Raw genomic sequence first — 15,848 nt, forward strand, 5'->3', positions numbered from 1 at the left:
ACTGCTGACCTCTGATTTCATAACTGACTGTAGAAACATTTGCTTGTAAGCAAAACAGATACACGCTCAGTTACCTTTTGGCTTTTAGCTTTTATACCCAAGGGAAGTATCTGCTGATGCAAACCACCTTGCTAGAGCACAGCAGAATAAAACAAGTGGAAGTCATCTGTGGGGAAATCAAGCAAGGCTCTTCTAATGGAAGTAATGCCTCAATGCACAGAAATGCTCATACAGGCCAGATGCCAACGTAAACAATTTGTATAGCAAGACCCCCAAAGTACATCCGACAGGAACAACTTTCCAGCAACTGAACAGGAACTCCTGAAAGCCTGTGTAGCTCACTAATGCCATTTCTTAGATGATAGAAAATAAGAACACAGCAGTGCTCATCTTCATTCCTTCTCATCACAGACAAAGTGTGGTACAACATGAAAAACAGCAGCGCTTGCAGCATCTCTTCTGTTTAGTATTCAGGGCAAGTGGTTGAAAATTAAGAACAGGTCACTCTGACTCTGCTGAAGGGAAGTGCTCCTCCCAGCACCAATAAGATCAACTGAGATTCAGCTGCAGTGTTCTCAGCATCTGGTCACACTTATCTGAATTATGCTTAGGTTTGTACTGAAGGGATACAAAACACAGAACTCAAGTAAAGAGAGGATTAAAAGATTTATGTATTGCATTGTTAACAATATTTGAACTCACACTCAGTCAAGGTTTGTATAATGAGATACACAGTTACCTCAAATGTTCTTACAGGGGCAACAGGTGCTTCTGAGGATTTTTTCACATGAATTTGCTTTTCAAACACATTCTGATGTCATACAGATGTTTGTCATATTTTTCAGTGTTAAGCTGCAGCAAGTAAAATCTAACTGCCTATTTCAAAGCTCAGATTCTCCACACTAAGAAAAGGTTTCAGCAGGAAGAAAGTGTGTGGCTTCACTTACCTGCAGTAACTCAAAGTAGTGCAAACAATGATAGACTGGGATAAGCATGAGCCGTGGGAGGACGTATCGTACAGCTTCTTTAAAGCCTTCAGCAGTAGACTGAAAAGGAAAAGCAAACAGGATTACTTACAATGAAACACTCAAAGCAGGGCAGGACAAAGCCCTGTGCACTCCGGAGGAATTGTGAAGTCAGCCCTGCTTTAAGCAAGGTGGTTAGGTTGGATGCATTCAGCGTCCCTTCTGATTTACATCACTCTGTGCTCACCAGTGAGGAAGACAGTAAAATTCCCAAGAACATCTGTCTAACAAATCAAGCAATAGAACCTGTCAATGCTCCTCCAACCTCTGTAATCACTTTCTTTTTCTTCCTATCAGCAGCTTAGGATGGATTTTGATGCATACTTACCAGCAAGCTCTGAGAACACCTCCAACCCCTACAAGTGCTATGGCTGCACGAGAGCAGCTGAATGGATTGCATTTTTGCCAGAAGAAGCAAATTAGATGTAATAGTTAGAGGACCAAGTCATCCACAACTCATTTTTATAAGCACCTTTTGATATACAAGACCTCCATATTGCAATCCTTAGCACCTTTACATTTCACTGTCTGCAGCACTCAATAGCAACAGCTCAAGGTGACAAGACCTAAAAATAATGCACTGTGGTTAAGCTGCACACATTTTGGACATATCTCAGAAAGCAGGACAGTGTTCATATCCATTTCCAATACAACATGTTCTATCTGGGCCACAGTTAGCTGCAGAACTTGAAGAAAACACTGGAGTGTAAGAGAGCAGTCAGGACTCCTGTATTTGTCATCAACTTCTCTCTAATTACACCTCCTTCAAATTACACATTCTGTGCTTCAGTTTACAGCCAATTTACCACAGAGGTATGGAGGTATCATTACATTTTGAGGAAATCTATATTAGTATCTCCCCTTCCTCAGTGAGGCATCACAAGTTTAGGAGTTAGAAAATGCATCAGAAACCTTTTCCCATTCCCAGCAGTAATTCAGCGTTTAAGATGAGGAGATATCCTCCAAAGGACAGGAAATCCCTGCCACCATCCACACCAAGATAAGGACCAAACAGAATCCAAATTTCTTGATCTCCATTTTGGAAATGACCCCTCCCCTCTGTTTAAGATTTAAGGCCACAACTCTGCAATTGCCAGAGACAGCTGCTACGTGTTCAACAGCGCAGAGCCTGGATCTGTTTTCACCCCAGGGTTGGGACAAGTGCAGAGGAACAACCCCAGGAAAGCCCACACCTCCTATGCTGAGGAGAAAGAGGAGTCCAGATTCATCATCTAATGACTCTACTTCCAATTTGATCTCAAATAGGGTTTTCAGCTTTCTATTTGCAAACGAGATGATCCATCTCACCAAACATGCAGAGAAGGAATGAAAACACTCCCCATGAAGGAGAGGAAACCCATCTTACAGAGATGTAGGTCCCAAACTACAAGCTAACTGTAATGGTTTTAGCTGGGAACACAGCTTCTCTGAGTATGTTACTGAACACAAGCTCAGCTCTCCTCTCAACAGTAGTCTTTAGTAGAAACACGATGCTGGCAGAGGTTGATAAAAATCACAGATGATCTTGCTGAATAAACAGGTCAAGAAAAACTGTCAGTTCTAGTGCTAAACATGAGGACCTGGGGTATGAAAGGAAGCAAAAGAAAGTAACACTCCTATTGCCCGTGCTTGGTGTTAGAAAGCAAAACAGAAACAGAAATGGCAAGTATGAGAGGTAACCCCCTACTGCAAACCTTCCAAACATGAGAACCAAACCAATTCAGTATCTCTCATTTGCACTTACCTGGAAGTGAAGAGCAACAGCAGGTTTTGCCATTAAGTTATTAAAATGCTCATGAAATTGTGGAGAGAGAATATCCTGGGACAAGGTTTCATACGGATCAAAGGCTTGTTCCTAAACAAAGGCAGAGAATTATATACATACAAGAAGAATGCATGATATTCCCACACCCGATGGTAACATTCATCCTGTTAATAAGCTAATACACAAGTAGAATGTTTCCAAAGATCCATTTTGCAATAAGAACATATTCATTAATTCACAAATCTTTTCTACTTCTTAACTGAGGAATGCTGAGACAAAACTGTGTGCAATCTTACCCTACTTATCACTGACACAAACTGTTCTGCTGAAACAGTGGGAAACAAGCAAAGTTCTGGCTCTCACCACTCACGTTTCACAGTGAATGGTTTATCCAGCTCCTCTCTGCCAGCAGGAAAAACAACTGGGAAAGAAGTGTAGCAAAGTAATGCTTCAGGTGAACTTTGGAAACTGTCACAAGGAGGCATTGTTGTACCACCGTCATTTCAGAGTGCTGTGCTTAAAGACTGCTCTAATTGCACCTTTCTCCCACCACGCAGTACAGCTGGGAAAGCATCTCATCTGGGACAAAGTAACTCCGCTTAAAGAGGTTAAAAAGAGTCTTCAGGGGCCAAGCTGTTTAACCAGGAGAAATGAAGTACTTGGCTCCTGTGAAACTCTGGTGAGAAGTATGGAAAAGTAAGAGTAGGCTGAGCACTATGCCCAAAAGATTACAATGAAACAAGGGATCTTCGTCCAGTTCAAGTACAGAGCCACCAATTCCAAGACAAGAAAGTACGGATCAAGTTGAAACCACAGCATCTGGGTGGCAGATCTGCTGCAAGAACCATGGTGTACACCTCACAGCCTGTGCAGGACAGCACCAAGAGTTTCAGGCAGCGAAACTGTGACCCTGGATGGGTTATCTGGCTGTGATTCTGTAGTATCAACTACAGCAGGATGGGATAAAACCTGACTTTACATGAAGCTCTGCAGGAATAATTTATCACTGCCCATCCATCACCTGCTCCAAAGCCTGTCAAGCTGTTCCTGAGTCTGCAGATTCATGGGGCTGAATCACTCACACAGAGTTACCCTGCCCTGATGGCACAGCGCCCAAAATAAGCACATCTCTCTTTCCACTTCAATGCAGAACTGCTCTTCAGAATGAATGCTGTAGAATTTGAGGGTAAGGAGCCCCACAAAGGCTTGTCTGAACATCATATGAAGTCTCAAGCAATGCATGCTCAAGAGGGCTCAGGAATCTCCCACCCTACTCACGGGGCAGCTGTAACTAAATGAAAGCCAAGGAATCCACTCTCTTTTTACATGCAAATTCTTACCATCACACTTCACAGTTCTAACCATCACTGTCCATTTGCAGCAGATTTTATCTCGTGGTGGGGAAGAAAATAGATTTGGCAGTTCAGCAGCAGCTGATGTGAAATGAGGAGGCACCAAGAGGCTGATTTTCTTGAGCTGAACCTGAATGCACTTTCACAGCCTGTTTTGTGGTACACACCACTACCTAGAAGCATACAAAGTGGGACTCCTATTTGCCAGCACCCAAATGAAAGATGGGGAAGGTAACACTGCACACTGTGGTTTCTCTTTGCCATACCAGCCAAGACAAAAAGCCTACCTATATTACCTTAATACAGCATATAGTTCTGGATTGCTGTTGGTACTGTTCAGCCCCTTTTCTGTAGTATAGAAGTTTCCAACTTTTTTACACTGTAGATACCTAAAATATCTCTTAAAGTGCAAATACCAGGATAACGAGCTTACACAATCTACTGATAACAAATTTGCTTTGTTAGCTGCCTTCTGAAGGACACTTAAAAAGAGGCACAAAGACACTCTGCCCTTAGTCAAGACATTCTGTCACAAGCTGAGTATCACTAAAGAGATTATTTAAGGCAATAACAAAGAACTGTGGTACCCAGGATTGTGAAAGTTAAGGTCAAGTTAAAAAACAGCAACACAATTTTACCATCATACCAGCAACTATCCATTTTCACTTGCATTAGGCACCATGCTTTTGCATTTCTTTCACATCAGGGAAAAATTTTCCCCATACCTCCTTGTCTCAGAAACACCAAAATATTTATGTTGAAACCTTCCAGGGGACTGATGCAGAAAAACAAAGCAGGAAAATTCCAGCTTGCAAGGGCTGTTTGTTTTTAATTATCCTTTCAGATAAGTTGAAGAACCTTTACAATGGAAACACTAAGCAAGGAGCCTGGCAATGAGGCAGAGCAAGTAAACACACTGCACTTTCTAATCTCTTAACCAATCCCTTTGACACATGTCCACAGAAAGATGATCGTTACATGTGAGATCATCAAATGAACAGTACAGTTAAGCAGATCTTCTGTATTAACTGAACTATTAAATTCAAACTTATCAACTGCATAAGGAGTTTGACAACATCCTTCACTGCCTAGTAAAGCTTCTCAGTTAGTAAAAAACAAGCCAGATTTTTACTTACAAAGATGTTCCCCATAAAGCACAGCCTGCCTAAGAGCAGCTTTTGCAATAAGCAGATAGGTATGTTCCCCACGATTGTGCTGTTTGTCCAAATGTTGTCTTTTTTCAGTTTCAATAGAATAGCTACTTCATTTTGCTGCTCAAATGCTTACCATTGTACCAGCAAACAGACTTTAACATCTCAAGAACTCAGACAGACCTATTCTACTGGACTTCTGAAGTGACATCACATGAGCAGCTAACTAAAACCAGCAAAACTGATCTCTGTGGAACATTGCTAAGTGAACAGCACATGGGCTGAAGGACACGAGTTCTTCACACTCCCAATAAAGTAACTATGTTCCAAAAGGTACCGGTGTGTTCATGCATTCCTCCAATTCCAAAAATCAGACATACTCCATACTTAATAAGACATAAATGAAATAGAGAAGGTTCCAGTTTACTCAAACACAGTACTTTTAATACAAACCATGAGCTTCACATTCACTGTGCGGTTCATCTTTCTCTCTTTCAGGTCAGAACACCTCATCCCAAAATCTCTGTCTGAGCAGTTCAAGTCACTCATCTCACAGAGCTGTGTTCAGATGCTACAGTGCCTGGGCAGCAATGGGCCTGACACCAAGGCCTACAGAAATCAATGCACCACCACCTTCTAGTAAGCAATCCCAGACAATGGCTTTTCAAATCCACATCCCTGCAGAACTGGAACAATTAATTCCCACTCCACAGTAAGATTTCAGTTCTGTGCTTACCTGCTTGATACAGTGCCTATGACAGGTAGAAAACACATTTAGTTTACCTATTGAAGAACAGCTAGGGAAGGCCTCTATTCTGAACTTATTAAAAGAGCCACTACTCATGCACTTATTGGAGAGGTTTGAGTTGTGACCAAATGTTTACTTGGAAAACAAAACTATGGGATTAAAAAAAAAAAACAAACCCTAACAAAGCCCAAACGAAAACATTAAAAGCAAAACAAAACAAAATCTGTACCTCAGCAAGATCCTCAAAGCAGCTGCCAGCCAGAGGATGAGGACTGCTCTCATCAGTCATCTCAACAGTATCCTCAATCAATCCCAAAAGCTTCACTGTCAACTCATGAATATCTGAAATGTTGCTGAACACCACATCAATGTCCTGCAAACACAAAATGTGTCTTAGTAGCGTTTAGAATCACTTACCTTGCTTCTGTAAATACCAGAGCCTTTCTAAGAAGTCTGAACCAAGAGGGAAGTGGAGAGGAGATCGGAAGAAAGTTAAATTTCATGGCCTCCCCAGCCTGCAAACTTGTCCAGGCACATCCAGCTTTGCACAGTTCTCACCTCAGCAAAAGAAAGCACACCATCCTTCCCAGGAACAGCAGCAGCAGTCCTGGTACAGCCTGTTCAGTGCTTTGGACAGAAATGTCCTTCTCAGCCACAATTTGCAGCTGATGTTTTCCCCTCTGTTGGTTCTCCTCTCGGAACACAACAGGAAGGAGGCAATTTCAAGTTGCTCCAAGGTCAGAGCCTCAAAACCACAGGTAAAACTAAAGCCGTTACTTGGCTACATCAGCAAAATACTACCTGGGTACAGAGGAGCTGCCTGTTTCCTTTTCCCAATCCTACTTTTAGATTCAAATTCACACTCCACAAACACACACACCTATACAACAACTTCCATTTCTGCTTGTGACCCCTCCAAAACACGCTTCCCAAAACTTTGCTTTTATCCTAACCGTGCAGCTAAATCTGACCTCCTGCCAGCTCTACACCACGGCAAGCTCTTCAGGGAAACAAGCAATCCAAGTCTTTCCATTCCCCAATAACACAAGACTGCTCCTCAGCTCCAAATCATCACTCCTTTCTCCTAGGTCTTCCGTTTGAATTCTGTCCCCATATCTGCATAACACCCCAATGTCCTATCAGCTACTGAGTGACCTCCACATTGAGCAGCAATGGAAATGACTGCTGCTGCCAATTCTTACGACCTTCTGGAACCATCTTGGAAACCCAGATCAGGCTTTGCTGCCCTGGCCCCCTTCTTTTCCCCCCCCAATGAAAGGATTCACCCGTCTCTCATTACTATTACTTCAGTTATATGAGCTGTGCTTTTCCCTTAGGACTAGCATCCTGAAAAAACAATTGGCCACAAATATCATTTCAAATATCAAGTTCAACCATCTACCAAACAGCGATTTCCTTTACAGTCAGTCACGTGCTAGTGAGCCTGAAGCCAAGGGCAGTTTTACTTGCAGTTTCCACAGAAAGGATGCCCTGAAGTAGACTTCAAACGTTGGTTCAGGGATCCACCTGCATTCCCTGTACACTTGGTAGACAATTTCTGTGTTAAGCAGAAGTGTAACTATTACCTACAGGACCAGGAGGCACCAGCCATCTCTGGCATCCAACCAGGAATCTCATCCATTAAACTCCACTCTGAGAACAGCACTCTGCATTCTAGTGGTGGCAATTTCCTCCTCTTATTGCACATACAGTCAACAGCTGTTACACACTGACATACAATAAACCATACTCAATTTTACTTCCAATGTGGTCAATGTAAAATTGGTATGTTACAGCTACTAAAGGTGAAACTAGCATTACATATCCATAACCTACTAAAGGACTTACGTTAGGTGTGAACAACTTTCTGTTAGAGAGGAAAGCTTCCCGAAATACTTTTATGATCAGATTCAGCTCCCGGAGATATTGCCTTTCTTCTGCAATTTCATTTCTCACTAGGTCATAATAATTGAGTTCCCCAGAGGAAGAAGGTTCGTCTTCACAGAGAGAAACCAAGCCAATGTCATCCTGATCAAACATATCCATCAAAACCTAGCAAAGAAATGTTAAAAAATTACATGCAAGCCTGATTCTAACCCTTGGCTCAAGCTCAGCTATTTCAGTGTGTTCAGAGAAATCCTTTGAGTTTTTAATACAATACTTTCTGTGATCACTTTCACAAGGGAGTAATATTTAAACTTTGGCAGCAAAAGGCTGGAACAGTTGCCAAAGCCATTTTTCCCTTTATAAGTTGGTACAACCTAGAAAACAAGTTACAATTCATACAGAACCAACTCTGAAACCAAGGCATACTGCCTAGGTTTGGACAAAACCCTCCCATGAAAGATAAAAGTCAATGAAAACGTTTCTCATATTAATGAAGATGGAAAACTGAAGATCTGTTCAGTATTATAAAGAAGGAAACAGTTGTCATGAAAAACAACATCATGAGTACAGTAGCAGCTGAGAAACAGAAGACAACTGTTTCTGTCCTTATGTTTACTTGTTAAGAAGTGTTACTGATCCCAAACAGGCTCAAGTTAAGGTGACGTCTCTACTGGGACAGTTCTGGCACAAATAAAGAGCAATGCTTCTGCATTTAAGTGAGACTCCCCTCCTACACCACTTCAGAGATGCCCTCTAAAAAATCCTGCCTGTCCAGAGGACTGTTTCAGTGCCCCTCCTTACCTTATCAGCACACATGGATACTTTAATGTCCTGCTGGGAGATCTCAAAGTGTCGTATATTGAAAACGTAGTTTCCAGCCAGCTTTAAAATATCAGCTGAGATGTATTCTAAGACAGCCACAATATACAGAGAGACATGGTAATCTACTTTATAACCAAGGACCTCCTACAAATTGAAAAGAAGAGGAAAAATGCTATTTACTCTAAAAGTTCACTTGGAATGACATTAACACATTTTGTTTTCTACCAACATTGATCCTGTCTGCGTTGATAATTTACAGCATTATGATAGCAGGGGCAAAGGATAGCAAAAGGAAATTTGACCGACAGCCTCAAAGTAAATGTTTGCAAATGCTTCCTTGTGCTATTTGCTGTATCCTGACTGGAGGAACTTCAATACTGGACATAACTTCTATTAAAAAACCAAACAGGCTCTGTACCTGCATCCACACATGTCTGACACAGATTTCACAAAAGGAAACCAGCGCTGTTGAGAGGTCTTACAAAACGCTGTTATCTTTCCTAACTTCTCTTCCATCTCATTAACTGTCACAAACTGAGACACTGTGTGTCAGAGCACAGGAACCGTGCCTGAAAATTGCTTTGGTTTCTGCTTATGCCCAAATCACGTTTTCTGAATGCAGCTGGAAACTCTGGCACACGCAGCACTGGAAAGAAACATCTTTTAGGCTACAAACCAGAAACAAAAACAGAGAAAGAAATACAAAAAGTGCAATGTTTGAATCAGCATCAATCTACTGATCCAGCACAGACCTGAAAGTGTTTCAACGCTGGCCTAAAAAAAAAATAAATATCAGAGTGCTGTTTCATCATTAAAAAAAAAAGATCCCCATGTGCACAATATGAATAGATACCATGTGGCACGAAATCTTGACTGCAAGTAAGAAGCTCTACATCTGTTATAACTGATATCTGAAAACAGAGATGGTCACACTGCTCACAGCAACAATAATGTATCTGCTCATCTGTAACATCACTGCAGATGTACAGGTTTTAAAACAAAGGTATCAGTGATATTTAACACTAACTGAAAGGGCGTGATACACATCTTAGTCTACAATACACAGGGAACAGGATCTACTTGTTCTCTCCTATTTTGGTTTCTGCAGCATTTTGAAACAAATAAAGCCATCAAAACAGTGCTACTGAAGTGGGTAAGGTATTTGAGTTAGTTTTTAACATAAATAAAACCCAAACAAATTATTATGTTTCAAAGTAGATCAACCCATTAGATGAATTCAGGAATCTATATGCACTCCACACTACCATGTATTTGACCTGGTCAGTGATGACTACTTACTCTTCCTGCCAATATGAGAAACTTACCTAATTCTACAAAAATTAAATACTTTTAGAGGTTATGCTGGAGGGCAACAGCTGGGGTGTGTGGTGTGCAGAAGCAGCAGTCATCAACTGTTGCATTAAGTACCTTTAATAAGGGGTGTATTTTGTCCACAGGCAGCAGGAGTGGGTTTCTTCTTTTCCGTTTCTCTATGGCAGACTGTGCATCAGCAATGGCCCATTTGTCTATGGGATGAGGAAACGTCTTCTGAACACGCTCCTGTCCAAACAGACACACTCAGATGAGATACATTAATCAAGGAGAAGTTTTAAAAACAAAACAACAAATTACTTCCCCTGCAGTGTGGTTAATTATCCTCCTCCGCAGTGTTTGCAATACTTCTTACTATTATCTCCTTCAGTAACCCCAACCAACCTTCCTGCCCCAAGCACAAGGAACTTCCCATCTCCTACAACAGCTCCTGCTCTATGAAGATCACATGAACTGTAAGACACTGCAGTTGAGACCAAAATATAAACATCAGGAAGCACTCAACAGCTCACAACCTAAATGAAGAAAACAAGTTGTTATTGTTCCTATGTCATAAAAGGATGCAGCTTATATTATATCAGGTGAAGTTCGGGGCAGAAATGAAAAGCAAGCACAGATCTTCCAGCTGTACCCCAGCCCTGGAGGTGTTCAAGGCCAGGTTGCATGGGGCCCTGGGCAGCCTGGGCTGCTATGAAATGTGGAGGTTGGTGGCCCTGCATGGCACAGGGGGGTTGGAGCTTCGTGATCCTTGAGCTCCCTTCCAACCTGGGCCGTTCTGTGATCCTGTGAGTAGAGCTGCAGTTGATGAAAGTTTCCCATAGCACTCTGTGCTGCACCAGCCTGCACAGGAGCATCTTTCCCTGTTGCGCTTTGCAATTTCAGGCCATTTTATATGTTTTTAAGTTTTATAAGCTTTATATGGATTCACATTTCCCCACCTGCATATGAACAGCAGGATGACCCTTCCTTAAGAGAGCTGATTGCTTTGGGCTGCAGTTCCACGCGTTAGCAATCCCATGCTAACACATGTAAAACCCTTGTCCTGCTCTCCACAAGCTCTCCAGGCTTCCTGCTGCAGCAGCAGCCCCTATGAGCTGGGAGTGGACTGCTGGAAGAATTAGTCTAATCCAAGCTCTGATGGCTGATTCTTAAGTGACTGGAAAAACAGATTTTCTCTAAACTAAATAGCCAGCATATAACAAGACAAGCAAGTTGTTTTCCAGGACGCTGCAACTGCATTCTGGTTGCAGCAGATTATCTGATTTTAACCCCAAAAGCTGTTGCACAGCTCACTACTGTACTGCAGCACATACTCTGAAATGGAAGAGGAAGCCTGAGGTCTTTCTAGAGGCAGCTTTCTAGCACCTGCCCACGGCCATCCAACAGGCAGCCCTCCGTGCCAGCTGCCTGTGCCAGATGAATGCACTGCAATCTTTCCTGGGCAGCAGCCCGACACCGCAGGCTGCTCTCACTGAGATGAGCTCCCCTTGAAAAGCTACCAGAAAGCACATGTAAACAGGTACAACGTGGAATTTGGATGTCCTTGGACAAGGCACGTATTGCCTGCACCAGGATTTTGCCAGTGTTTTGTTGGAGATCATTTGAAGGGCTTTTACTATTTATAAAATGTTTATAACTTGGGATTTCTGATCTCCATCTTGCAAATGCTTAGGTTTAGTATTGTGCACAAATAGTTCCCTTAACCCCAGGCTGTTATGTAAATAGCTGCATGATAAACTTTAGAGATTGTAACTCTCACATCATCTCCTAACAGCTTAAAACAGCAGGAGCTGAGCCAGGAGCCTTCACCTGCAGCTCTCAGATGCCTGCTGGTCAGCAACCTCACCACCAAACCAAAACACAACACTCAATTCTACTTTCCCTGCTCTGAAAGGGTCTGGATTTTCTGACCTACTGAACAATAAGATCCTGGGGAATACCTTACCACTATTTAGACAGAGCTGTGTTTCTATACTAAAGAACTGCTACAGTGCCAAGTGCAACACTGTCTTATTACTTGCAGCTTTAAAATGCCAGGTATGTTTGAAACACAACACAAAGGATGTAGCATCTGCTGTGACACCTATAACCACAGCTCAGAAAGCTGCCAGTTCCCTCACAGGCCTGTGAGCACTCCTGCACACAGCAATTTGTGGAGCACACAAGTACCTAACCAAAAATGAACTCAGATGCACACAGAGTACTCAATCATCCCTTAATTCAGGAGCAGAAAACGATGGAGTTGGTGCATAAAGTAATCAGTGCCCTCTCAAGTTGTCCTGTGTACTGAAGGATATGATCTCTGACAGCTGGAGAAAGAGCACAGAACTTCTCAGCTTCACATCTAACCCACACTCAAAGCAGTAACAATCCTGAGAGCTATTAGGGGACTGTTAAGTTTTATTTAGTCCTACTATAATCTTTATGCATCAGTATTATATTAATCATAAACCAAACTTAATTATTAATGAATGGAGTCAATGTTGAATAAAGGGTGATTATTGCATCTAGTAAGGATCTAGAACTCCTCAGGCACTAATTTTGCAAATGTTTATTTCCATGAGGCACGTATAGCACAGTGCTTGAGGACTTCATTTCGTTTGAGGCTGAAAATCCTTGCCACACAGACTGATGCAAAATTAATACTCTGCAAAGCTATAATGGATCACAGCTACATGAGAGCACTTTCTCCCTCTGTGCTGTACGCTCCATGAAAGCTCTCATTTTTAACTGATGACACAAAAGCAGACAGCTGCAATATTACACGAGCCTCAGCGAGTTCCAGGAACACACAGCTCCATCCCCTCAGCTCACAGTCCAGGCCTAACCTCTCATTACTTTTTTCTGCATAATGTCAAAGAGTGGGAAAAAAATCATTACAACATCCTTTCACTCTTAGGTCCAAACGTATTCAAGCAGCAGAAAATCCTCCAAAGTACTCTGCATTTTTAAAAACAATGCTGAAGGCAAGAATTCCCACCATTTCTATTCTGATCTATGGTATAAGTAAGTTAATTTCCAGTTGAACTTGCTTAATGAAACTTGAATACTGTTTAATAGTCTAGAAAAACAGCCCTACTAAGCTCTGCTCTTCAGATTCACCTTGCTTCAACTTCAAGCTGCACTGCTCAGAATACCTTTGTTCCTCCCAGTGATTCTGAGAGCAAGCACTCGTTTTCCAGTAGCTCATCTTACCTCTACATCTTGGACTGTGCGTGGCTGGGCGATGCATAGCTTGTTTAGCAGCTGAAGTATCAACTCCTCAATATAGTAGAGGGAATCTTCCTTTGCTGACAGGTTGGGGTGAACCTGTTGCTGAACCTGTCCCAAAGAATTTGTAAAAATTAGTCTTTTTTTGGCACTTCTTATCAACTGAAAACTGTTTACCCTTTATGGTCACAAGGAAATTTCAAGCCAAGGCAGATTTCTGCTGAAGATGCATAGAAAGCCATCGTTGTAATTCCACGGCTATTTGCTCACAGAATGAGCAGCATGCAATCATTCCTGACCCTGCTAATGAGCACTGGGTGACCTGTGAACAGAGGAGCCCCAATGTACCACAGGAAAACCAGGAAAGGAGAACTGAACAGCCTGGCAGGGCACTGAATTAAGGTGCTCTTAAACTCGTGGCAATGAAAAGCCACGGCCACAACATGGACAAGGGCTGGAACAATTCTTGGAGGTGCTTGAAAGCCAGAAAGCTAATCAGAGCATCAAACTCCATCTGAGGCACAGGAATGGAAGGTACCAAAAGTACAGTGCAGTGCAGGAGGCCTACAGAAAAGCATGTATCGGAATACAAGCCTCCCAACTGGCAAGCATGGTGTGACATAAGCAGAGGACCACTTCCATTCAATGCCCGGCAGGATAATGCAGTTCTCTCATTCCGTGGAGGTGAATTGCTGCTTCCATTTCTAAGGCTAAGCTGGAGCACACAGCCTGCAACAGGCAGCTGCAGCACCCACTCACACAAGCTGCAGCAACTCGCCTGGCCCCAAATTGTTCTCCCACTGGAAATCACTCCAACCCAACAACCACCTTGGTCTACAATACCCTCCAGAGTGAATCTATACACTGTTTTCCCTGGCAGCCTCAGTCAGGAAAGCTGGATCTCAAACTATCGCCAATAGACTCATAAATAACAGTCCAGGGGAATTCCCTACCTTCCCCCAGACAAATGATATTTTAATTGCCTCAAAACAGTAATCTTACATCCCCACATTGACATTCTGTACGTGGTTTCAAGAACAAGACAAACAAACCATTCAGTTGCTGCAAATGTGGGAGCAGGCCTGGTTATATTGGAGTGGGTAACCAAGGCACCAGGCAGGGTGCAGAGAGCACAGCCAAACGTGTGAGCCCTTATGCTGTACCCCAGGATAGATGCTCCACTTAACTGCGAGGGTTGGAGTCTGCACTGCCCTGCTCTGCAGCTGGAGTGTCTGCATGATTGGGTACTATTGAATTAAAAAAAAAACAAAACAGCCACCAGAAAGCCAAAATCACTCCATGAAAACACTTATTTAAGCCTGCAGGTTTTCAATAATACAGGAACTTTTCACGTTCTTCCTGAACAGGAGAGCTGAATTCACAAACAATGGAACACCAGGAAGTGCCAAGTTAAGGTCCTGCCTCTCTTCTCTCCGAAGAGCACTGCTCCAGCATTAGTAACCAGCTAGGAAACAAGCTGCAACCATGCTTCCCAGAGAAGGAGCCCTCTGAGATGCCCCTCACAAACACCAAGAGCAAGAGGTACAAGAGGTGAGAAGATGCAAAAAGCCTGTTTGCTGTTTCAGATCATGTGTTGTAATAACACAAGTCAGTGCCACCAAGAAAACGAACTTCAGTTCATGTCTGAACAGCTCGTGCTGCATTTCCCTTGGCTTTATGAGGAGGGCAGGAGTACCTAAAAATCACGAGGACAAGCAGAGAGCACTCAGCCCTCCTCCAGCTCCAGAGAGATCTGTTTCACACGGTGAACACAAGCCTAAGTACTGCAGTCCCGTGTGCTTTCCTGGCTGGCTCTCTGTCTCTGGTTGAGGCTGCACTCCCCGAGGCCTTGCACTTGAAATGACCCCACCTGCAGCACCACAAGAGATCTTCACTGCAGCACTCCCTGCTGTAAGAGCAGTTGTGCCCTAAGCATCCTAACAGAGAAAATGATTTCATAGTGAGACCCTGACAAAACAGAGCCAGTTATGCACTTGCTGCACAAACCAAGTGCTGTGTATCAAGGACACACTTACTCCATATATTCTATTCTACAGAGAATTCACCTGAACTCTGACTGGAAGATGTGAAAAAACAGGGAGAGGATGTCTGGTAAAACACTGAGTGTAGGAACAAAGCAGGAGGAATGACTGAGGGTGCATACAGTGATCTCAGGCTCTGAGCACAACGCCGTTAGCTAGCATGGAACAACACACCACAGCTAACACGGGAATCCATTCTGACCTGATTTCTTGTGCTTTTAAGTAATTGGGCCCTTAAAAGAAGCAGCTACATGTTGCACCAAACAGTTCTTGAGAACCACTGTGCAAGCACCAATCTGACCCACAGGAGCTACAGTACAAAGTCTGAGCCTCTACGACATCTGGACTGGGAGAAATTGTTAAGTATAAAATCAAGGGCCCAAGTGTTGTACCTGCAAATGCTACAAGCTGAGAGAAAAAGAGAGTCAGGACTGCAAGAGGCTTCCTTCTAACCTGCACCACTGGGACAATCCAGAGGTTTGGCTGTACTGACTCAATGGATCTTTACGTAACA

At 42.9% G+C, this 15,848-nt stretch overlaps 1 protein-coding gene across 1 annotated transcript in view; it reads right to left on the bottom strand.

Moving 5' to 3' along the window:
• Positions 1 to 15,848, bottom strand: part of SOS2 (SOS Ras/Rho guanine nucleotide exchange factor 2) — a 42,819-nt gene that overhangs the window by 26,539 nt on the left and 432 nt on the right. The window contains exons 2-8 of the mRNA XM_042813640.1: positions 13,278 to 13,403; positions 10,179 to 10,310; positions 8,730 to 8,894; positions 7,890 to 8,093; positions 6,271 to 6,414; positions 2,770 to 2,880; positions 948 to 1,046 (exon numbers count right to left, since the gene is read on the bottom strand). Of these exons, the coding sequence (XP_042669574.1) occupies positions 948 to 1,046; positions 2,770 to 2,880; positions 6,271 to 6,414; positions 7,890 to 8,093; positions 8,730 to 8,894; positions 10,179 to 10,310; positions 13,278 to 13,403 (981 nt within the window). The remainder of the gene's footprint in view (positions 1 to 947; positions 1,047 to 2,769; positions 2,881 to 6,270; positions 6,415 to 7,889; positions 8,094 to 8,729; positions 8,895 to 10,178; positions 10,311 to 13,277; positions 13,404 to 15,848) is intronic.

The sequence above is a fragment of the Centrocercus urophasianus genome, unplaced genomic scaffold (genome assembly GCF_019232065.1).
Source record: "Centrocercus urophasianus isolate 14NV4802_14NV808 unplaced genomic scaffold, USGS_Curo_1.0 seq_14, whole genome shotgun sequence".
NCBI classification, from domain to species: Eukaryota; Metazoa; Chordata; class Aves; order Galliformes; family Phasianidae; genus Centrocercus; species Centrocercus urophasianus.